The 24,481-nt window shown below is 40.2% G+C and overlaps 1 protein-coding gene across 1 annotated transcript; it reads right to left on the reverse strand.

Moving 5' to 3' along the window:
* Nucleotides 1-22: 22 nt before the first annotated feature.
* wdfy2 (WD repeat and FYVE domain containing 2) lies at nt 23-23,624 on the reverse strand. Its single transcript, XM_085248801.1, has 12 exons — nt 23,345-23,624; nt 21,674-21,741; nt 16,557-16,630; nt 15,357-15,411; nt 14,079-14,229; nt 11,995-12,107; nt 10,817-10,943; nt 10,205-10,310; nt 7,156-7,257; nt 4,318-4,448; nt 4,107-4,215; nt 23-2,766 (listed from the first exon to the last, which is right to left on the reverse strand). Exons 1-12 carry the CDS (start codon nt 23,479-23,481, stop codon nt 2,737-2,739), a joined length of 1,203 nt encoding a protein of 400 aa, XP_085104927.1. The 5' UTR covers nt 23,482-23,624; the 3' UTR covers nt 23-2,736.
* Between the last annotated feature and the right edge of the window lie 857 nt (nt 23,625-24,481).

Raw genomic sequence — 24,481 nt, forward strand, 5'->3', positions numbered from 1 at the left:
ATAAACAAACACTGGACTCAAATACAGTTGAGCAGGTGAATACCTCCTCTTTTAATATGTAATTTATACACATAATTACATTGAAGGACACAACAATTGTTTTCTTTCCTGGGACAGAAACACAGACCACTGGCCAAAGACGGATTTATTGCATCCATTCATTTTGAATGCAGAAATCCTATATTAGTATCTAGAAAGATGTGCATCTCCTGTGCAGTCTGGGTTTTCACATCATTGTGAAAACCCAGACTGCACCAATTATCACTTCCACGTGCACTTCACATGATGCCAGCAAAGAAAAAAGCTGCTTTGTTGCAGTTCTTTGGATTTTTTTGTACTCCTGTTCCACGCAGGCACCACATTACATTAGATTCAATGCAGAGTGACAATAAATGAGCTTGCCGTGCATTCGAAATGACACAATTACTATAACGGAGCTGAAACACTGGTAAGGACCTTTAAAGTCTTAGTACCCAAAGTTTCACATTCACAAGTAAACAGCTGCTATACTTTTATTCGTGGCTGTAAAGTGACGTACAGTTTTCCATCGTTCTATAGTTGTAGAAAATCTCATCTTTGGGCTTGAACTGTACGAACACTAAGAATAGTTATCGGCTGAGCAGATCATTAAAGCACAAGTGTAATGATAACTAAAGACATACTTAGTCTTCACAGCATGAACTTGAGATATTTTTGCTTGTTGATTCCAGTGCATCGACAGTAAAGTCAGTCAGTATCGAGACGTTTAAAAACAGTAACAGTGGGGACAAATCAATGCCGTGTTCGTTAGCTTACTTTCTATTCTGTGCATGCTGCCACTGACGAGCTTGATGATATGTGCTTTTGAATGTCAAAAACGTTTAAACCACACTTACAATAATAAATAATCTCAGAAAACAGTTCCACAGCTGTAAAGGACAGGAAGTACAAAATGTCAGCTGGCTTCATGCTAGATTACACAATCTGAAAGGTGCGCTCTGCACATCAGTGGGTTTAGATAAACACTGTGTGTGCTTACACTACAACAACAAGAGTCTGCAGTATCATCAGTATCCTTGAAAACTTCCCAACCTTGTAAACTTTGGATTTCTTGCTCATACTGTCAATTTGTTCCAAATTTGCTTGTTCTGACATGATACAGAAGCGTGGTGAGGTTGCAAACCAAAGAGCATCCATTTGCCTGGAGTTTTTTTTACCAGACCAGTATGAAAACGCCACGAGGTCTGCATGATATCCAGTCTTTTAACACTCAGTGGACTGGGTGCATCTACATCTGAGGCCTCCATGTGTTTGCACACCAGCATTACAGTGCGTACAGAAGACATAAAGCTCCTAATGTAGGTAATGTAGTTTATGCAGGTTTTTTAAGTTGTTTCCATCCACAAGCGTTTCAGCATAAATCTGAACTAAAGCTGCGTTTTATGCTACTTCTTCCCTCTAGTGCTTGATATCAGGTGTTGCAGACTAAGAAAAAGTCTCCCTCGGATGATACTGTCAGGTCAGACCAGACGAAAAACAAAAAAAACAAAACATGATTTGTATAATAAGCGCACACAGTGTGAGTGATGTGAAGCACCTGAGAAACAGCACACTTGCAGGCATTAATGACATGCTCACGAGCAGCATTTACAGGCAAGAACTAGAACATCTTCTACACAAGTGACACCTGTTTTATTTATTTTTACTGCTCGAGGCTGTTTTTATTTTAGGTTCTATTTTTGACATTTACACCTGTAAAACACCCAAATGTTCAGTGCTTACTATGAACATATTGTATTTTCTGCTCTTAGGACACATGTGAGTGCCACGCTGCATTGATGATTATACTAAAACAATAAAATAAATGAAATAGTTGGGAAAACCTAAAAAAAAGATAAAAGAAAGTAAGTTTGTGAGAGAATTGGGCAGTTTGGAGGCTCACGCTTTGCTGCTATTTCAACTACAAACATTTTTTGTAATATCAGCCTGTATATACAGACAACAAAGCCTAGGGTCTGAGGGTTATGTCAGTATGTTATGCCAAAAAGACGACATTTGGTGTTAAACAGGTCAGTGTGACAGTTTAGGTTGTCACTATAACAGGTGGCAGGTACCTAATGTTAAATGGAATATAATAAAAGGAGCGTCACTTTTAAATTCTCTGTCTGCAGAAGGTAAAAAACAACACGTGCAGGTCTGAACAGCTGCTGGTGCAAATGAAAATCATAAGCTCCTGTTTTGTTAAGGATCTGCAGCCAGTTCAGTAGGAATGCACGTTTGATTTTGCCAGTCTGTTTAACAAGGTGCTTCACATCTACAGAAAGTAAAGTCTGGGTTTGACAAGTTCCCGCAGTGCAAGCAGGTTTCATAAGACTGTTTCATGAATTTCCAGTTTGAAACTGGAAAGGAATGCATGGAAATTAAGTACATGAGGTGTGTCGATAACTTACAAAGGGAAATGCCTCAACCTTTCGCACACTGTACAGACACACATACACAGAGAGACCCACAGTCCACCAGCAACTCTCTGTAACCTTGTGTCAAACAAAGCCTGTATGGTTCTCAGGCTTCACTGGCCTGCAGTGCCCTCGCTGTAAATGTTCAACAGCCACCGCTACACGTTAAAAAACTGCTAAATATTATCCAGATGACATCGATCCTGCTGGAGCTCTCACCCTGTTTCTCTTCCCAGTGGTACTGGCACCTCGACAGTTTGTCAAACAGAGATTTCTGCTGACTGCTTGTTATCCACAGATCTCAGGACACCACAGGAGTCATGTCCCATAGCTGCAGACAAAACACAAGTAACCGTCAGTCCATTTAAGCAGAAACAGTTAAAGCTGTGTTTCTGTGACCCCCTCATAGCTCAGACATGTGCAACACCATCATCATCCGTTTGTTGGATTTGAATCAGATACTCTATGTAATTTGTCGACTTTAACTAATGCAATTTTTAAAAGACAGTAATTTAAGCGCGTTTTTGACTAAATTAAGACGTGAATTTTTTAAAAATAGGAGAACAATATTTGACCCAGTAGCTAGAACTGGTAATCAGCAGAGAGGCAGTTATACAGTCAACAGGGTGGGTCAAAGAAGAAATACTGTGACGTACATTATCACTTTGTTTTAGAATATGATTACTGACACACTGGGGCCCAATATAAATGTTTTTATGAAGGAACATGCGGGCTCTAAATCGACTCCTCCACATATTTGACTTTCCAGAGTGGCTACTTAATGGCTCTCTATGGTGGAGCTCAACAAATAAATGACAAAAGGGCAGAAAGCAAATTAGTTAACTGAACTGACATGTTATTAAAACCGAGACCAGAACGGAGAAAACCTGATTTTAGCTATTTTAGATTATATTCGTGCAATGTTTCGAGTACTGCAGAATAACTCAGTTGTGATTACAGTTACTCTGCTAGTCATATATATAAAATAGACAATTTAATTCTTTTAATTAAATCTTTTTCAAGTACATTGAAAAAGCCTGCACTGTGTATTATTTTACTAAAGGGAAAATTACATTAGTGCATAGTGCAAAGAACTACCTGTTCACATACCAGCCAAACACAGTGTGAAAGCTCAGTAGTCACCACTTTAGTAGCTCCCTGTAAGAGGCGTCTGACTCTTAAGTAGCAAATATTCTCCAGCTCACTCTTCACCAGCCAGTCTCCAACTTTGTCTGTGAGAGCTGCCCGAGAGGCCCAAAACAAATGTGTTCCCTCTGAGTGACTTCGGATTCTCCAAGCATTTAATCTAAATATGCAACACATCCTGATGTAAGGTTTATTAATGGGTGTTAGACTGACAGTCACAGTGTAGCACACAGTTTCCAGCTACCTGCAGTGTTTTATAGGCTTTCACATGCTCTGGATTTCCTTAAAATAAATAAATACTTGAAAAAAGACTTGACTACCACCTCGGACACTGGGGCAGTCCCCCCTAAAAGAGCAGTTATTTTAAGAGCAGGGATTGTAGCATAAACAAGCACGTCTAAACGGGCTGAAAACATAACCCTCATGTCTGAATGATCCGAACCCCTAGCTAAGGGTTACTGTCTGTGCCGCACGCCTTATCCAAGACTCTCAAACACAACAGACACTCCTTGTACTTTTCCAGACCTTGACAATCTTGTCAGTGCCAGAGGTGAGCAGATTTCCAGTGGTGGGCTCGTAGTGCATGTAAACAATGCTGTGCTTGCTGTCGTGGAAGGTGGCTGTGGGTGCTCGACTGCAAGACACAAAGGCAGCGCCAGCGGTTATAGTGTGCGAATCACTGGGAAAGCTACAAAGGCTCAGTATATGACAACAACAGAAGCTGATTGTTACTCACTCCTCGTCACTGATGGACTCGTGGCAGCTGTCACACACGCGCACCTCGAACTCGAATCCCATGAGGGGGATGGTGGAGCGTTTGGACGAACATTTGCCGCACACTGCCTGGCCGCACTTCCTGCAGTGGTGCTGAGCACACAGGAGGATATGAACACATCAGCTTTCATTTAACATCTTATTTCTCATCAAAGAAATGGAGGTGGTGTTTTGCTTTTTGTTTTGTTTTGTCTTACAATGAAATGTTTAGCAAATGTATACGCCAAGTCAAGGCCAAGTTTTGAACTTTGTGTTTCGAAAGCTACAAGAAGATACTGGTTGTGATGCATTTTGATAATTGCTATCCAGCAGACAATCTCTCTCTCTCTAGGAGACTGTGTGAGGTCTGCAGACAGCTGCAGCACACACACTTCATCACAGCTGTAAGTCTGAATGAGACTTTGAGGAACGTTAACATAGAGCTGGGCGATAGAACGATAACGATATGTATCGCGATATAACTTTTTCTCGATAGAAAAATTAACCTATCGCGATAGACCTCGCCGCTCTTGTCCTCTTAAAAAAAACAAAACAAAAACAAAAAAACAGCCAATCCAAATTAAGTAGCGCAGAGCCGAACCAATCACAGCCGCAGTGTCACGTCACGTGACTTGTTACGTACAGCACAAGTGCCAAGCCGCACATGTGTATTTGTTTGGGAAGCAGCCAGCCACCGTACCGCCCGGGTAATGGAGGAAATGAGTGTGCCGACTAGAAAAATCAACCGAGCGTGACCGAAGAGAAAACAGATGACGGTTCCAACGCCGGAGAGATTGTCAAACGGAAGAGCCATAGAAGTTCCGTAGTGTGAAGGTATTTCGGCTATTTCAAGTCTGACAAAAAACAGAGTGGTAGTAGTAAATTTTGTAGTAAATTGTGCCGAAAGCAAGTCTGGAAATACAATAAACTGGTGCGTGCGCTACGTCCACAGGTACCCGGGTATTTTTGAAAATGCAGATTTTTCTATGCGTTTGCACCTTTCGTCCACACGCGTTTTTGGTCACTGAAAACGAAGATTTTTAAAAACTCCGGCCAGGGTGGATATTTTTGAAAACTCCGTTTTTGCATTTACATGTGGACTAGAAAAACTGAGAAAACGCAGTGTCAAAGGTGTGCGCATTTTTTGACGTCACACTGTGCGCCACGTTATTGTTTCGGTGAAATGAATTTCTACAATACTGTTACTGTTAATTCTACTCTCTGCAGTGTTTAAATGCTTACATATACACACAGTTACTGTCCGTCCACACATACGACTCGGTTCTGCTTCTGTGCCCCAGCTTTGTTTACTTTTTCCCACCGAGGCTTCTAGACTTCTGATTGGCCAACATTTCTGCACGGTTAGGAATCTAGCGCCACCTGCTGCTTTGGCATGTTCATAGCAGCGTTTTCCTTCATTTCTCCCTTTATGTGTGGACGGGATTATTTTTTAAAACGAAAACGAAAAATCTCCGTTTTCAAAAATACCCGTGTACGTGTGGACGTAGCCTCAGTCTCTGACTGGAAGCGCTAATTCATCATTCGGCTTTTGTCAGACTAAAGTAACTGTTAAAACTGTTTGAAAAGCTCAGCTATACAACAAGGAGAGATTGAGAATTTCCTTTTAGTTCTCAGTTTATTTGATACTGACAAAAGTTAGTCAGTTTTGTCTGTTCTTCTGTAAAACAAACTAAGATTTATTTTTAGAATTAATATTTTGTTTCTAAGTGGAATTGACAATTTAGTCTGTTTCGTTTGTTCTATTTTGAAACTTAAACGCTTTAGCGGCTGCCTTTTGTGTAGTTTGCAATATTTGCCTTTATTTATCTGAAAAAGTCTCATGTTCCTTAAGTACATCTACCCTGTTGAACTTATTATGGGAAATAAATATTTAAATAAAAACAAGCTGCTGATTATTTCACATTTTACTTGTGAGCAACGGCACATTTAAATCTTACAAATATAGTTATTTGGCTTATATCGTGATAGATATCGTTATCGCCTGAAATGAAAAAAACATATCGTGATATGAAAAAATCTCATATCGCCCAGCTCTACGTTAACATAACACTGACCCGTGTCCAAATAACAGAATCAAACTAGCAATGTTAACCATCCAACGTCTGAAACCGGCTTAAATCAGACCACTTCAATTCATTTCCAAGAGTCCACACGCGTTGAAACTTCAGGTAAAATGTTCTCGACTTCTCTTTTTATTATAACATCTGTATCTGCATTCAGCATTAAAAATGCGAGACCACCAACCTGATAGATTTTCTTGTTTTGACACTGAAGTTTTATTTCATCAGCTGCATACAGCTTGAAGCACTCTATACACATTCCTCAGTGATGCTGAAACATTTCTGTGTACAGTCAAAAATCTTTGTGTTTTTCCCCCCTCCAGTGCAGTGAAATAGAAACACCAACATTACAGCGCTTTGTGTTTGGTTCTCGCTACACAATGTTTCAACAGACTGCTGTGCAGTCAAAAAAACGCCTATTACTTTATCTTTGAACTGTGATTCGCACACACACACACTTGGAATGAGTAACCACAACATAAAGCAGTTTCTGAAATTGAGGCAATAAAACAGCCACAGGATGTTTGCTTGCCATTAGCGTGGCAGAAGTGAAGAGTTATAGAGACTTGTTTGTTAGAAAGCTGTTTGGAATACGTTTTGAGTGCGGCTGAGCTGCACATCACTGAATCTGCTGCAGCAGAGAAGCTGAGTTATGATATATTTGATATATAATAACTTGTATTTTTAAAGAAGAGTGGAAATAAAACAAGGTGCTCGGCTAACGGGCGTGCGCTCAGTACCTGCCGTAGGCCGATCTTCTTACTGTCCCACATCTGTTTGAAGTTCCAGAAGAAAGGCTGCTCACACTTCTGACAGGAGTCGCTGTCCAGCCATTCTGGGGTCTGTGGAAACGCACATTTCAAAACTCATTTGACTTCCAACATAAACACTGGAGAAATATTTAAACCTGCCAAATGAATTATTTTTTCTTATATTGCTGACCCAAGAGAGACTGAAGCTTTTTCTACAAATTGAGGGTCAGAAGATGGTTTAGCCCAGTTTAAATGTCGTGTTTATTCAATAGATCTCAGTTACTTCTGTTCCTACGTAAATAAAAGTGTTAAAGGATAAATTATAGTCAGGGAGGGAGGGAGCTGTTTATGTGTTTTGCTGTGCAGCAGAAATAAATCCAAATTCACTCTGACAACATGACATCAGGAATCAGGATACTGTTATTTTTCCAGAACAAAAACACTTCCCATGAACCTTAGTCTGTGTAAAACACATACCGTAAATCCAGGACTACAGAGCGCACCTGATTAAAAGCCGCATGCTCTAATTGTAGAAAGAAAATTAATTTTGTACTTGTACAGGCCGCACCGGATTTTAAGCCGTATGCGTTTCCCCTGTAATATGAGATATTTACACAGAAATACTAAGGTAAGGTAACATAAACATGGTAACATAAACGTTATGGTAACATACAAAAATACATACTGCAAATGCCTTTTTTCCTCGAACAGCGCCTGTAACACGGCTACCTCTAAGTATATGTACTGATCGGTAACACACAAATTACGTTGCTTGTGGGTTTTTTACGGAACAGTGCATAAACAATATTACAACGTCTCTTAACAACCGATAAAAATATATACCGTATATATACACTACTTATCACTTTGATTGGTCTACTGTTACCAGGCAAAATGTTTTTGGCTGCATGAAAAAAAATATGCATTAGCCGCACGTCAGTATAAGCCACAGTGTTCACAGCGTGGGAAAAAGTAGCGGCTTATGACCCGAAAACTACAACGTATTGACTCAGGGGGCTGAATAATTACGCACGCCCCACTTTGCAGTTATTTATTTGTAAAAAATGTTTGGAATCATGTATGATTTTCGTTCCACTTCTCACGTGTGCACCACTTTGTGTTGGTCTTTCACGTGGAATTCCAATAAAATTGATTCATGTTTGTGGCTGTAATGTGACAAAATGTGGAAAAGTTCAAGGGGGCCGAATACTTTTGCAAGCCACTGTGTGTGTGTGTGTATATATATATATATATATATATATATATATATATATATATATATATATATATATATATATATATATATATATATATATATATATATATATATATATATATATATATATATATATATATATATATATATATATATATATATATATATATATATATATATATATAAAATAGGCTGGCCAAAGGAGGAGATAGAAGCCACTGACATAAAGACAAGAAAGCTCCTTACCATGCATGGAGGGTTTCACCCCAAGTCCAGCACCCTGAGGCTGTACGCTAAGCGGAAGGAAGGGGGCCGGGGACTGGTGAGTGTCAGCACCACAGTCCAGGATGAGACAACGAACATCCAAGAATACATTGGCAAGATGGCCCCAACTGACCGAGTGCTCAGTGAATACCTCAGGCAGCAGAAACCCAAGAAAGAGGAGGGAGACGAGGAACCATCATGGAAGGACAGGCCCCTGCACGGTATGTACCACCGGCAGATAGAGGAGGTGGCTGATATCCAGAAATCCTACCAGTGGCTGGACAAAGCTGGACTGAAAGACAGCACAGAGGCACTAATCATGGCAGCACAAGAACAAGCTCTGAGCACAAGATCCATAGAGGCTGGGGTCTATCACACCAGGCAAGACCCCAGGTGCAGGCTGTGTAAAGATGCCCCAGAGACAATCCAGCACATAACAGCAGGGTGCAAGATGCTGGCAGGCAAGGCATACATGGAACGCCATAACCAAGTGGCCGGCATAGTGTACAGGAACATCTGTGCCGAGTATAACCTGGAAGTCCCGAGGTCAAAATGGGAGATGCCCCCAAGGGTGGTGGAGAATGACCGAGCTAAGATCCTGTGGGACTTCCAGATACAGACGGACAAAATGGTGGTGGCTAACCAACCGGACATAGTGGTGGTAGACAAACAGAAGAAGACGGCCGTAGTGATCGATGTAGCGGTTCCGAAAGACAGCAATATCAGGAAGAAGGAACACGAGAAGCTGGAGAAATACCAAGGGCTCAGAGAAGAGCTCGAGAGGATGTGGAGGGTGAAGGTAACGGTGGTCCCCGTGGTAATCGGAGCACTAGGTGCGGTGACTCCCAAGCTAGGCGAGTGGCTCAAGCAGATCCCGGGAATAACATAAACACAGCCCCCCCATGCATATACAAAGTTATCACAGTGTGTCAATAACTGGAGTGAGAAGTATTATCAAGAAATGTAAGGAGAGCCACACAGTCAGAACAAGCCTGGCAGAGGTAGGAAGTCAGAGATTTTAAAGACTCTCCAAAGAAAACTAAAGACCCCAGCACAACCGTCAAGACTCCGGTGAACGACTTAGTCAAGCTGTTATTTTAAAGATGAAAATTTGGAGCAAATTACAGAGACTGTGGCACAACAGAACAGCGAGGCAGAGTGAAAGTGGCTCTGATTGAATATAGAAGCAATTAAAGCCTGGAGACTAGCAGAGCAAAGAGGGAGACGCCGAATCTAGACTGTGTGAGCATCTGAACGACAGAAAATCAAAGAAAACTCTGCTAATCAGGTGACCTTTAATGGACCTCTAAAGAGAACTTTTTGCCCCCAAAGGATCTGAGAGAACAAACATCAGCAGTGTATCCTGTGAGCCGATCTGCATCACAGAATGTGCTTCCCTGTAAAACATGCAGGGAAGCACTAAGGGAAAAAAGCATGCTATTACACAGCACACATGACATTTCCTTATTTTGCTCACAAGCTGTTGCAGTTCACACATCAAACACAAGCTTGTGTTTGTGCGCTGACGTCACGCTGCTTCAGTCTGCTCTCTCTCACCTCTTGCCGTGTTACATCCATGTTCCAGATGACGATGCTTCCATCTGAGCTGCAGGAGATGAGCTGCCGGGTGTGTGAGGCGTAACACAGGCCCTGAACTTTGTCACTGTGGGGAGAGCACAGCAGTGAAGTGGGTGTCCCGGTATGCTGACATAACCAGAAGTGCTTTGCATTAAAATTCAAGAAACAACAAGTTAAAATACAAGGTAGCAGCTACACTGAGTGGGTCCTCCAAGCTTTCAGTGGTTGAAAAGCTTGTTTCAATGTCAAAGCACATTTTTATAAAATGCTCTAAGAAGAAAAACATTTATTTAGCAGCTTTTAGCTTTTGAGAGTCAATAAAAGTCTTTGCTCAAAAAAAGTGTGAGATTCCAGAGTCTGTTTATCGTCCTCTTATGAAGTCAGAACACTGTTTTTCTTTTACTGAAGTCTGCTCTCCTGCAGCCTTTATGGTAACTTCATAACATTACATTTCAACTAGTCGTTCAAGCTTGAAGTGAGTGCGATGAAATGAATGAAACTGAGTAAACATGACAAAAAACACAATTACAATTCCATCAATACAAAACTGCTGAGCATATGTATAACTTACTGGCTAATGGAGAGCCTTACTTGTGTCCTTGCAGTTCGATAGCGGTGCCTTTGCGTCCGCCGATGTCCCACATGATGATTGAGTGGTCCGAGCTTCCAGAGAACAACACCCTTGTGACCGGGTCCCAACACAGCGCCGTCACATTACCTGACATAATTACAACGGAGACAAAAGTGCCTCCGTCAGCTACGCCACATTATCGTGCAGGGTTCACTGAAATTTAATAAGAACCAATTAATTAAAACCAACTTTCACTGGCTTGAAGTCACTGTTGTTGGACCTCTCTCATCTTTAAACTCATTTGGATGTCTCTTTATTGTTAAATGGTAAAAACACATTTTTCTTTTGCCTTCTCTGTTGAAGCAGACTGCATCATGACAAGTTCCAAAGATTTTCTCGAACATTTAAAACCACCGGGGACGCACAACTCTGTAAAAATCAATGCTGAGCTGCGTCAACAAATCTGCAACCTGCTGGAGGACAACAGGCGAAGACAAACGAGGATACTGTGTGAACTTACTGCAGCTGCTGTGTGAACACACATTTATGAGAATGCTCCCCCAAATACAACTGAATTCTAAAATAAAGATTTAATTATCATACAAAGAAAAGCTGCGACTCAACTGCTACATAATTGTTTTAAAGTGGGTTTTGTTTAAAGTTTACAGATCAGAAAGTAATCACCAAATATTGAAAATATCTGCTGCTGTGATCCACTGTAGAGGCTCCTCTCTCTCTCAGATCAGTGAAGAAATAAGAAAAGCACACAAGCAAAAGATGCTGGCTTTCTCTCATAAACTAATATTCAGAGTCGGGAGCGTACTGAAAGCAGAAAACTGAAAATCATCCGAAACATAGCTGGGAGACAATTTGTACAGACAAAATTGGAATGAATATTTAACAATGTTGTGGCGCAGGCAGAGCCGGCAAGAGTTCAGAGCTTCATTACTATGCTAGGACTGCCGCCAAAAATTATTTTCATTCTTGATCAATCAGTTGAACATTTTATCAATAAATTATTGAATTATTTATTTAATTCTGGTAAATGTTAACAAAAATCCCCCTAAGCTCCATGTCATCTGTTAAAAATCACTCAAAAAGCCAAACTAACAGTGACACTATCAGAGGCCTGATCAGCTGACCGATTAATTAATCATTTGTGCTTCAATTAGGACACTAGGTGCTTGTGTGTGGGTACCAGTGTGTCCTTTGAAGGTGGTGACCAGGCTGCAGAGGTCCTGCTCCAGCTTCAGGATTGTCACCTGACCAGACTGATCCCCTACGAAGGCGTGTCTGGTCTCCACGTCGAACCTGGGTCAAAATTAAGGTCATGCTTTCCTGCTAAATATGCACTCATTCAGATCCTGTCACACAGACCGAACAGATTCACAACAGAGCTGTAAATTTCACTGCTCACCAAAATCCAGAGCCAACTCTGTGTAAACTACTACATGAAAGCTTTGAATGAATTCGTGCAGAGGCAGCACCACAGCGACTGTCAGCGGAGGACTCTCAGCTGTTTCACCGGCTTCCTTCAAAGCCCTGTCTGACCCGATTAAGTCACGACTGAACCAAATCATTACGTCGGGATACAAAGACGACGAGGAAACCCAACAGCAGAAACAATAACCTAAAGATCCAATCCACTTCCACTGATTTGTCCTTTTCTTTCTGGAAATCTGAGATTTCACGCTGTGCATAACTCCCAGTAAGCACAGAAAAGATGATTTTAAAGTGAAAGGATATTACAACAGATCTACACCGCTGGTTCGTCTGTCCTTCTCAACACCACAGAAAACCAGTGAAATCTTTATTAAACATTAAAAGGGCTGTAGCAGTTTTTAAAACACCCCTGACTGTCTGCTTAACCATTTTCAGCCTTAATGTTGCTACAGCCAGTTAGCCACATTGAGCTGCGGTGGTTAATGCCTGTTTAAAGTATGCTAAGCTGGTGAGAAATGAAACAGTTACGCGCTGTTAAAAAGTGAACAGGAAACACGTCAAAATAATCTGATTCTAGGAAACTTAAGTGATCAAGTCATATTCTTATTCATTACCCTAAAAGGAAAAACTACAGTACAAACTGTGCATCTAAAGAATCACTGCACACTTAACTATATTTTCAAAGTTTGTTGAGTAAAGTAGATCCTCTACATGAAACATTATAATTTCTTTTGCTGCTCTTAGGTCTGTTTTCAGCGTAGCACCGTTTCTGTTCAATGACGGCTTTTGTACTTTAATAATAAAAAGAAAACAACTGTCAGTTCCAGCTCAGTCTTCACCAGTTAAATTGAGTTTAGCATAAAAAAATCTGTTCCTCAGCAAGTCTTAAAATTAGGCAAACACAAGCTCAGATGAACAATACATGTCATATTACATCGTCATTATTTATTTAATATCTACTAAGAACAACATGTAGAAGCAGTGTATGAAAAACTGATTCAGTAGCTTGTAGAAACACATTTAGCAGCACTAACTGTTTGACTTTGTCAGTCTCTCTCGTGTGGTTGTGGAGACGTATTGGCCCACTTTTCTTCACACCTCCTTTTTTAGGCTACGCTGAAAATAAAACTGGGAGCAAGATAAGATGCCTCTTTTTATCTTACTTTATATTTATCAGAACTACAGCAAAACACGCATAACTAATGGTAAACAGCATGAGGGCACTTTTTATTTGTTGTTTCCAAATAAAAAGCTTTCAGCCACAGTATCAAAAGGCTTGCTTTAGTTCAAATGAGCGCAGATTTGGTTAAAAGGCTTCATGCACTATGACGGCCATTTGAACAACAATTTTTTGAACAATTTTTCAAAAAAAACCCAGCAAAACTTTTAAATTTAACTTTTCATTTTCCACACTGTTCCTTTTTCATTATGTCTAAAATCCCTGAACAAATAAACGCCGCTGCTCTGAATCTCCTCTTGCCATGTTATGTAGACAGGTTAGCATGATGCTAAGAGGATACCAGCAGTGTGATGACCTAATAGCAGGCTCATTGGTATGGATCAGTGCCGCTGCTGAGCACTCACACAGCCTTTCATGTGGCCATTACAGAAACCTACTCAGACCGTTTCCTTGACAACAGCATGACTGATGCCTATTGTTAGCCCTTCACATTAGTAGAAACTAACTGGAGGCTAATTTCAATTGCCCGGTCTTATGTTGCACTGACCTAAAAATAGACGGTGTCATCAAAATAAAAAGACAAAGGCTAAAGAATCAAAGTTGGCTCGTCACTTCCCACTCGATCCACTCTAAAGACAAAGCTGGGTGTAGAAGGATACTGTAGTCCTGAGACCCAGGCTGCGGTGCGATATGTCCCCAGCAGCTGGCCGCTCTCTGAGCAGTGCCAGGTGAAGTTTTTATCCTGCCCCGTGCTCAGCAGCCACTCCATCTCCAGCACAAACAGCACCACTGTCACCCTGCCCTGATGAGCTACACACATAAAAAAACAAATTAATTAAAATGAGTAGCCTACAAGAAATCATGGTCATCATGAAAGAAGACGATCAAGCACTACTGCCTTCTTCAAAGAAAGCAGCCAAATGAAGAGGAAGTTTGTGCTCGACACTGATGAAGACGTATTTTTATACATTTGTACTGTTGCACAATACACTTAGCCTTATGTGACACAAAGATACATCTTCACATATGATCAGAGAAACATATCATAAAGGTCAACTATAAATATTTCTCTATATCCATAAAATAAATCTTCTAAGGGTTGTTTTGGACACCCACACAATAAAAAAACATGCAGTATAGTGGAATCTGTGGAGGATACATAAAGAGATTTATCACTGGTGCTCTGATCCACACTTAGTGAGTTATGCTCCACAGAGGGGCATGAATTATGAACACAGCCAGAGAGCAAATACTCCTCAGGCTACAAAGCCTAAAGTACAAGGATGTGAGTGGACTTTATTAACTTTGAACTGCCCAGAATTGGCAAAAGTAACAATAAATAACAAGTAACAACAAACGATAGCAGAAACAAAGCTTAAAAATTTCACTTTGAAAGTGTTAGACTTATATTTTTAAGGCATTCTAACAGACTGTAATAATAATAATAACTTTTTTTTAATTTTATTTTATTTTTTTAAATGGGGCAAATCATAATTTATTTATAGAGAAAGAAAAGCCCCTTGTCACTCTTTTCTGGGGCAGTGGGGAAGGTTTAGTCAGGGTATTAGTCTGGGCACAAGGCATTAAAAATTTTGCCTTCTGAATGCAAGTTTCAGCTAAACCCCATTCGCATCAAAATAAAAGACGCGCACCAGATAAGAAGTTGCAACGCGCGTTTGGGTAAATAAGATTTTCTGGAGGAAGACAGACATCTGTTTAGAACTCTTAAAGATGTCAAAAGAAGCAAGCTCCTTTAAGCAATTTCTTTGGTGTTCCTCCACCTCCAAAGAAGCGCGTATTCTCAGAAAAGTGGTTGCAGGAGGTGAGCTGGCTGCAAACAAATGATGAACGCACAGAGATGTGGTGCAGAATGCGCACCTGCGGACCACTTATGTGCACCCCTGAATATAACAGCGTTCTTGCTCTTTCTGTCTCACCCTGGTAGGTGCGTGCTGGGGTCATCTTGTTGTAGTCTTCTGACAGAATAAACTCCTGAAAGAGAGGAAGTGGAGATAATTGGTCACTGACTAAAGTTTCCAGCAACTTTGTAAACATAGAAAAAAAACTATGTTGCTGTGTTTAAATTACATTTGGCTCAGTTCTCTGCACATCAGAGGATTCATGCAAAATGTGCACTGCATAGCATGTATAGGTGAGAAATAAGTACTACTTCCTCAAAAACATAAAGACAAATGACTCATAGATCAATAAATACAAGAAAGGTTCTTGTTCTGAAGTTTCAGCTGAGGTCAACACCCTTAATAAAACACTTATGGGAACTTATGGTAAGTTATGAGGTTGTTCTGAGATGAATCTCCAAGAAAAGTTCACATCACGTGCTGGCTTTATTTTAGGACAGCAACAAAACAAGAAGTGGACAGCAAATAATGCTACATCTAAAAATAGAGTGACCTGCACTGCGTCAGGTCAGAAATGAAACTGCTGTGTTGCTAGAGATTGTGTTTATAAAAAAATAATGGTTACTTTTTTTGGGGTTGGAGCTTTAACTGTACGGAGTAGACCAAAAGGAAAGTCTGGCAAAGAGGTGTTGCCCTCTGGAAACAAAGAATCGTATTAATAAATTGCATTATGAGCTGCATGACGCACTATAGGAAGGATTATTAAGTGACCAAGATCACAAGGATTCTTCCTCTGATGAGCATGAATAAAATAAGTAGATCTGAAGGAACTCGTTCAATTAGACACCATTGTATGGTACTGTGTGAGAAAAGCAAATAAAAATGAGAAGTGAGATTTATTCTCTGGAGAGCTTTGCCACAGTTTGTCACAAACGAAAGCTATTCACTGCCACTGTAAGAAAGATCAGAGGGGACAAAATTGCTATAATGATGATGATTTACTGGAAGAGATGAATTCACATTTAAAAAGAAAAAAAATCTCGGCTGAGTGGCTAGATAGTGTGCTTCAGGTGACATGAAATGACTTCAAAACACAAAGCAGATCAGGTTTGTGAACTAGGGCACTGACATTTCCACTAAAACAAAAGAAATACAACTACTCCATTCATTTGATTATAAAATCACCGGCAAAAAAAGGAAATAGTTTGTCACAGAGGAAGGAGTGAAAAAACCAGAGGTCTGCATTTAAAAGGGAAGCAGGATGTTGGCTGGACTTACACAGATACTCCCAGTGTCCATCCCCACAGATAGTCTCCTGGTCTCAGGGTTAAAGGACATACAGGAGCTTGATGCTGGAGACACAAAGACACACAACAACAAAGGTTACAATTATTACTGACCTAACAGACTTTTGTGAGGCAATCTGTAAGATATCAGTAAAATCATAAGGATACTCGTGCCTTCTTTCTTAACATTGATGACATTTGTTTGACATTGTAGCAAGTGTCAAGGTTAAACCACAAGCTTTTTTTAGCCTATCAACTGCATCTCACAGTCCTTTCTCAGCTGACTGGGTCATGTCACAGCAAACGAGATGCAAACTGAGATTACAGACTGTCATCGCCTCTATTCCCTCGCGTCAGAGTCCTCCTGCGTGTAGTGTGTAGGTGAACCTCAGCGGCTGCCACCTCATTTTAAAAATCCAAACCATTCCAGTCTATAAAGCTGAGCTGGCAAACTTCACTGAACAGAAGTCTCTCTGTAGGGAATCTAACCTAACACAAATAATGGACACTTAGCTTATTGTGCCATGGTTTTTCTTATTTTTTATTTTAATACAGCATGAGGTTCATAAGGTCTGATTTCGGCCTAATCAATTGTTAATATGCATCTCCCGTCTGATCCAATCTACACCAGGAAACATTGTTAAATCATGTCCTCAAGCTATTAAGCTAGACTCTGGTGCTGTACTGAATCATTTTCATTGTGTTCAAAGGCTTTCAAACTACCATAGGCTTCTCTCTGAAATGAACAACACTTCGACATTCAGAGCTGAACAATGGTTGCTGCACAAAATACAAATCACCAGTTTCAGAGGTTTTCATCTCCCATGTTCTTTTCTCGTCTCATCGTCAGCATTACAATTAAAATGAAATAAACAATTGTATTCTCATTTATATGGCTTTCAAAAACAGCAATTTTTACATTTAAATATGTCAGAGCAGAATAAAATGCAAGATGCCAGCTGCATCAGATTAAAAAGAAAAAAGAAAAACTGAATCTTTGTATTGTCAAGAACGACAATACTACTGTCAAGACATCAAGCCACAGTTTATTATAAAAAGCAGAACATTGCGAGTTTGAGTCTTGCACAAGTGAAACAATGTTTATTTTATGTTCTGTCTATCCACCCATCCATATTCTTAACTGCTTGTCTAACCCAGGGTTTGGAAAGGGCTGGAGCCTTTCCTGCAGGAGGGTACACTCTGAACAAGTTAGCAGTTTTATTTGCTTAATTTCTGAGAAATTACAATTTTAAATCTAAATATTCAAAACCCCCAGTGTGTTATTTAACCCAGGGGAAATGAATCCAGAATTTATGTATTGCAGATACTTTATAATGACTGTCTAACTACTTTGGAAAACTGTTTGTTGCAATTTCCTGGAAGAGCTGGCTGAAAGTTTTAAAAGCCAAAAAAAGAAGAAAGAAAGAAAGTGCAACCAAAGTCCCTGCAAAACTACCCAATTTAGGTTTCCAGAAAGCACTGGAAATATCAAAATGTTGGAAAGCAACATAGGGATGCATAGATGCAATCAGTTTATTCTACCTTTCTGCACTTTAGCCAATAGTCGCTTTCCTTTGCAGTGATTACTGAGCAGTTTGAAAAAACTCATGTCAGGGTTGGTAACCACAAATATTTAACTAGTGCAGCCTCTGGCACTGCTATTGTTAGTGACACATCTTGCTGATGTGTCAAAACCTGCATTCTGTCTGGAGGCCACCAGATGGAGATAGTTGTGGTTGCAAAAAGACTTCAGTCCTGTAGAAGTTTATGGGAAAACTGCTTTCTGACTTGATCTCTGTAAACACTTTCATTATGAGTTTATGGGCACAGTCACTCATTTTGGGTCATACAAAATAAAAACTGTTTTGTAAAATACACCATAAGTCATATCCATGTGTTATATACAGTCTACGGGCGCAACACATAGGAACAGAAACCCTGTTAATTCGTGCCAAGTAAGAGATGAATAAAATCACCAAAACTGGTAATAGCAAAACCTCTTGTAACATTTTTTGTCATGATGTTATTTATCAATAATTCTGCTAAAAATGCTCCAAATGCACCACAGACGTGCACTTCAGTGAGGCTGAGCTTACAGCTGGAGGCTACAGCTGCCAATGTTGGCAGACCCATTAATCAAAGCAGCCACTCACTAACTGTAAGCCACAACAAAAGGGGGGAGTTAGAAGAAGAAGAAGAAGACTCAACACCTACACAACTACAAACCCATTTCCAATAATGCTGAGATGCTGTTTAAAGTGTAAATAAAAAATAATACAACGAGCTGCAAATCTCATAAACACATGTTTTATTCACAATAGAACATTACTAAACATCAAATGTTTAAATCGATACATTTTTATAATTTCATGAAACGTATTAGCTCATTTTGAATTGACGGCAGCAAAAAGTCAGAACAGGGGAAACAAAAGGCCGGAAGTGTAAAAGGGAACGTTTTGGTGGAGGAATATTTTGCAACTAATTAGGTAAAGTGGAAACAGGTCACTGAGAAAAAAAAGAGTTTCTCTGAAGTAAAGATAAGCAGAGGTTCACCAGTCTTTAAAAAATTGCAAATTTGCACATTTTGAACCAATTTCAGAATGTTTGTCAATAGTACATAAAACCATGAAACGATTTAGTGAATGTGGAGAAATCTAGCAAGGAACATGGCCCAGAATCAGTACTGGATGCCTCTGATCTTCAGGCCTCAGGCGGCACTGCATTAAATACAGACATAATTCTGTCATGGAAATCACTGCATGAGGTCAGGAACACTTCCACAAATCACTCTTGAGAACACAGCTCACCGAACCATCCACTAACACAGGTTAAAGCTCAATCATGCAAAGACGAAACACTGCAGTCTTCTCTGGGCCAAAATACATTTAAAATGGATAAAGTGAGGCAAAGTGAAAAACTGTTTTGTGATCAGATGAGTTGAAAATTTGAAATTCTTTTTGGAAAACACTGACACCATAGCCTCATAAGTATATTAGCGCCTAATATACTGAAAACTATATACAGCAACATATGCTTCCATCAAGATGGCATCTTTTTCAGGGAAGGGCTTGCATATTTTAGCAAGACAATCCTACCCAGCATACTGCAACTATTACAACAGCATGGCTTCATAGTACAAGAGTGTGGGTACTGAACTGGCCAACCTGCCATTTCACCAAATGAAAACCTTTAGGGCAGACTGGAAAAACCCAAAGACTTCTTAACAGCTAGACTCCTGTAAAAGACAAGAATTTGCCAAGATTCCTCTGCCCACGATCCAGCAGTTACTCTCCACGGCAGACTGTTGTTTAAAGAAGAAGGGATGCTACACAGTGGTCCTGTCTCAACTTTTCTGAGACGTGCTGCTGCCATCAAATTCAAAATAACAGAGGATTTTTCTCAGCTTAAACATTTGGTATGTTTTCCATGTTTTATTATTATATGAAATATGACATTTGAAAATCAGTGCGTTGTGTTTTTGTTAATATTTTTTACAGTGTCCCAACATTTTTGGAAAAGGACTAGTAGGGCTGGGCCATATCATACTGTTCACGGTAATACCGGTATAATGACGGGCAACGATAAGAAAATGAAATATCACGATAGAATATGGGTAAAACACACATGCGCAGTGCCTTTGTTTACATATGCACATGGCGAAAAAAAGCGTGCCGAAGACTGAGAATAAGAAGGGCGAAAGCAGATCGTTAAATGAAACAGATGAACCAGAACTGGTTTGCAAAAATGCTGCAACTTCAGTGGTGTGGAACTGGTTTAGCTTTCGTCCCTCAGATACACAACAAAGCACATTTTTGGTAGAGCATGCTAGCGGGCCGTCGTTATTACCGTGTTTTTTGGAAAACACGGCACACTTAAAATCAATCCTTTGATTTTTCTGAAAATCGACAGTGCCCCTTATAATCCCGTGTGCCTTATGTATGAATTCTGGTTGTGTTTACTGACCTCGAAACGATTTTATGTGCACGGCGCTCGAAAATCTGTCAAATGTTTCAGTACGACTTCGCTAAGCTACGAAGCCGCACCGCTTGATGGATTGACGGATAAAAAAAACAGCTGCTTGTTTAAGTGAAAATACATTGATGTTTTTTTTGCACTAATAAAGTTGTGGAGTTGTAAAGTATTTTGTCTAGTGTCAATTATATCGTTATCGCAAATTTTCAAATGTATATCGTGATAAATATTTTTGGTCATATCGCCCTGCTCTAAGGACTAGTGTTATGAAAAGATAAGTTAGATAAAGAGATTTTTTTTTAAAAAACAACAACAACAACAACAACAATCTGTTGTACCATCCTGTCAGAATATTAATTTCACTGCTGGTATTGAACATTTTTACATGGAAGTCTAATGGGATTGATTCTGTTTTGGACAGCGCCTCAAGTGGCCACTATTGGAACTGTCTCTCTCTTCTTCTTTTTTTAGCACTTCCATGTTGGCTTCACTTTTCAGCGTCAGAGCTTGCCACTTCCTGCTGCCTTTACCTTTGAAACACAGCTCCACCCACTCATCGAGGCCGCTCCAGTCAGCACATGTGGTCATCTGTGCATTAAGTGTTGATAGGCTGTTACTCGTGAAGCATAACAAATATAATAGTGCCTGACACCTCAGGGTGACGACAGCTGCCAGAGAGAGGTAGCTTTTTACGGTAACGCATTTTACAGCTAATCTGTTTTATCGAGACTCGGTGGAAACAAGAATGATACCGATAATCTGAAAAATGTTGAGCATCAAGTCTGGTTGATCCCAAGAGCAGAGTGACCTCCACATTTTCATCGGTCTCTGAAAGGAGGGGTGTGTGATTCATTGTGTCCATCATGTTGAGTCAGTACACTCACAGGCGAAGCATGTACAGAAACGGGAGTGAACACTGCCTTTCACAGAAGAATGTGTCAGCTGAATAACTGCTGACAAAAGTGCCATTCTTGTGCTATTTATGATTTCTTTAATTATACTAAACAAGCCAGTCAACCAGCTAATTCATAAATAAATATTGCCTTTTTTAAGCATACAGCATACTGACAATTTACTGTTAAATACTGTTATTCAAAAAAAATGTGCCAGTAGACAAAAAAAGGAAGGAATACCTACATGGCATTGTGTGGTAGATGCTGGGCCAGTACTGACCACTGTCTCTCTTCAACCATACCCGAATAGTCCTGTGGGATGAAACCAACAGAGATTAGTCCTCAATGCATTTGAAGTGAGTTACATTCTTGGTGTCAACTTTGTTACACTGCAGGTAATCAACTCAATTGCCAGAATTTCTGAGAAAACAGAAATATGTGTGACGTATTCGTAGGTTTCACTACCACTGATAAGGAAATCAGCCTGTTCTCCAGCACTCCGGGGGGCCACAAGCAGATCCAACTGCCACTTCCACCAGAGGAAGTACTGACATTTCCCCCAAAAGGATACATGCATTCATTATCCCCAAAATATCATGACCACCCATCCTTAAAATGCTGCTTAAACCTCACCAGATCCGTTAACTCCGGTAAGTTGCACCTGCTGCATATCAGACTTCATCCTGTCACTGGTTTGTGGTTTGACTCTTGTCAGCCCAGTGTTAGTAGGCCTCTCACAAGGAAGAGGTGCTAACTTAGTTATCTGACCACAAAAATCTGGATCTTATCAGACTTGCTCAGGTCTTTACACCTGACAGTCTGCACAGCCCAGATATGAGACAAACAATGGTTCTAATGTTTTGTCTCTGCTGTGAATGCAGGTAAAAACTTTCCCCTGTGACACTGAACAACAGCCCGAGTTCCGAGATGACTGACAATCAACTCACTGACCTACTTTGAATTTTTACTACACCACTCAACACTTCAATTTACAGCAATTATTCTTCACTGTTCTCTTTAGGGGTGACATATACTTCTGGGTGAAATGTAATGGGAATAAAATCATCTGTGCTTTAAACTCAATCACAGAATCCACTGAAAGGCTCATTTCCCACGCAAATCCACATGGCCACTGGCACAAAGACTTAAGACACTTCTATTTCACCACCTCCTTTTCCATTTCGGTGGGTACTTAAACGCGGTTTGTTCTAGCAAATTCCATATATCTTATTTTAAGCATTTCCCCTGCTTAAACACCCCAGTAAATAGCCATCTAGGACTACAATAGGTAAGTCGCCATGGATCAGGGATATGCATCATATAGCTTAGGTGGCATATAGGACTAAATTTGCAATTGGTGCAATAAGTTACAAGGACATTTCAGAACATGCCGCCTCAGCATATACAGGCTCACCGTCACCCTCACATAGATCTAAGTGGGATAGACGCAAACTCTTGGTACCCCAAAACAGCTCCAGGCATGTGCAACAGAGAATAAGGGGACAGACTACAGCAGCTTTAATGCCTCAAAGCTGAGACATTCTGGTATATATAGCAACTCCTGGTGCCATAATATGCGAGAAACACTCTAATAACACCAGTGTTTACGCTGAGTCTTTTTTTAGTTATGTCTAGCTAACGTTAGCACAACTAAACTACGTGTTACTGGCTTGGAGCTAACACAAAAAGAGTATAATTTACAGCCGTTAACTAGCATGTAATGGTGTGACTGTGTCAGCTGACACTTTTGTAAAAATGTTATTGAACCCTTGGACTGTTTCAACATGTTTGGAAACGTTACATGACACGGGGGTGGGGGTCCACTCAATAGGAGCAGATTAAGGGGCATTATTGTGTCGAATATTATTTCTGGAGGTTAATTTGTGCTTTAGCCAGCCTGCAGAGCGCAGCTTACCTGTCTTCAGACACGCTGATAACGCCGTCTTCTTTGGGAATTATCACCGCTGTGCTCACCACCTCCTGGAAAGCATCGATTTTGCTCAGGAGGCAAGGCTTCCGAGCCTGAGGTTGAGGCTGAATTTCAGCCGCCATGAGCTGGTGGTGCACAAACCTCCGACTACGGTCCTGGCTCCGAGAAACATAACACACGGCGGTCCGACAGCAGAACCTCGGCTGCTAGCTAGCTGTCAGGCAGGCAGCTCTCTGTTGTGACGGCGGTCAGAGGCGGTGCCAGTCAGCTGACAACAGATACGCCACCTACACTCGCACACATACAGCACTTCCTTTGAACAAAATAAAAGTCCTTAGTTGAGTTCCGCTTTTGGATTTTCACAACAAAATATGATAGATATTAGATAGATATGCTTTAATTAAAATATAAAACGATACGATAACAATATCTCAAGTCTTGTAAGCAAAAATAATAAAGTAATATCAACAAAACGTTTTCTAATGAGGCCCTCTGCAAAGTGTGGCTACACTACGTCTGCCATACAAGAAAGAGTTAATCATTTTGAAGCAAAAAAAAGCAAAGAAATCAGTTTTAATTGGCCGTAATGAAATATAGAGCAAATACTGTTATGTTAAAAAGTGCAAATTATGACATGTCAATTTCCCTTTACCAAAGGTTTATAAAATGTGACAGATGTCTTTATTAAAGGGGTGCCACAGTGAGGTCGACAAAAGACGTTATCCCGACTTTTAGACACCTCTATTGGCTCAGGGTGAGCTATACTTTATTATTAGTTGCATTAATTTCCATAATGCGACTTTCTTCAAACTAGTTTTGTATTTTTTATACGCCATAGATATGGTACTATATGTATAATGTTATTGATTACTATAAATAGCCAGTTTGGACATGAGTAGAGATAATCTTGATGACTGAACTGGACTTTAGAAATAAAACCAGATTAATAGTTGGGTCACTGATAACTTCAGAGAAGAAAAACTCTACCAACATTACTTTTTTCACGAACCACTTACTTTCCAGGAAAGAGCTGCTGGACTGCCTAGATCAAAAATGCAATTATAGGTCGTTTATTAGAACCTCATTATATACTCATAACACTAAATCTACAACTTTCTAAAA

The sequence above is a fragment of the Mchenga conophoros genome, linkage group LG16 (genome assembly GCF_057382185.1).
Source record: "Mchenga conophoros isolate Kocher_MC1m ecotype Shallow Benthic linkage group LG16, M_conophoros_male_GT1.1, whole genome shotgun sequence".
NCBI classification, from domain to species: Eukaryota; Metazoa; Chordata; class Actinopteri; order Cichliformes; family Cichlidae; genus Mchenga; species Mchenga conophoros.

What these genes read in the sequence shown, in the direction of transcription:
- wdfy2 (XM_085248801.1), bottom strand. Translation starts at nt 23,481, where the DNA reads ATGGCGGCTGAAATTCAGCCTCAACCTCAGGCTCGGAAGCCTTGCCTC. An exon ending in CATCTACCACACAATGCCAT is followed by an intron (nt 16,631 to 21,673) that starts GTAGGTATTCCT and finishes TTGTGTCTCCAG; the next exon opens with CATCAAGCTCCTGTATGTCC. An exon ending in TGGATGTAACACGGCAAGAG is followed by an intron (nt 7,258 to 10,204) that starts GTGAGAGAGAGC and finishes GCGTTTCCACAG; the next exon opens with ACCCCAGAATGGCTGGACAG.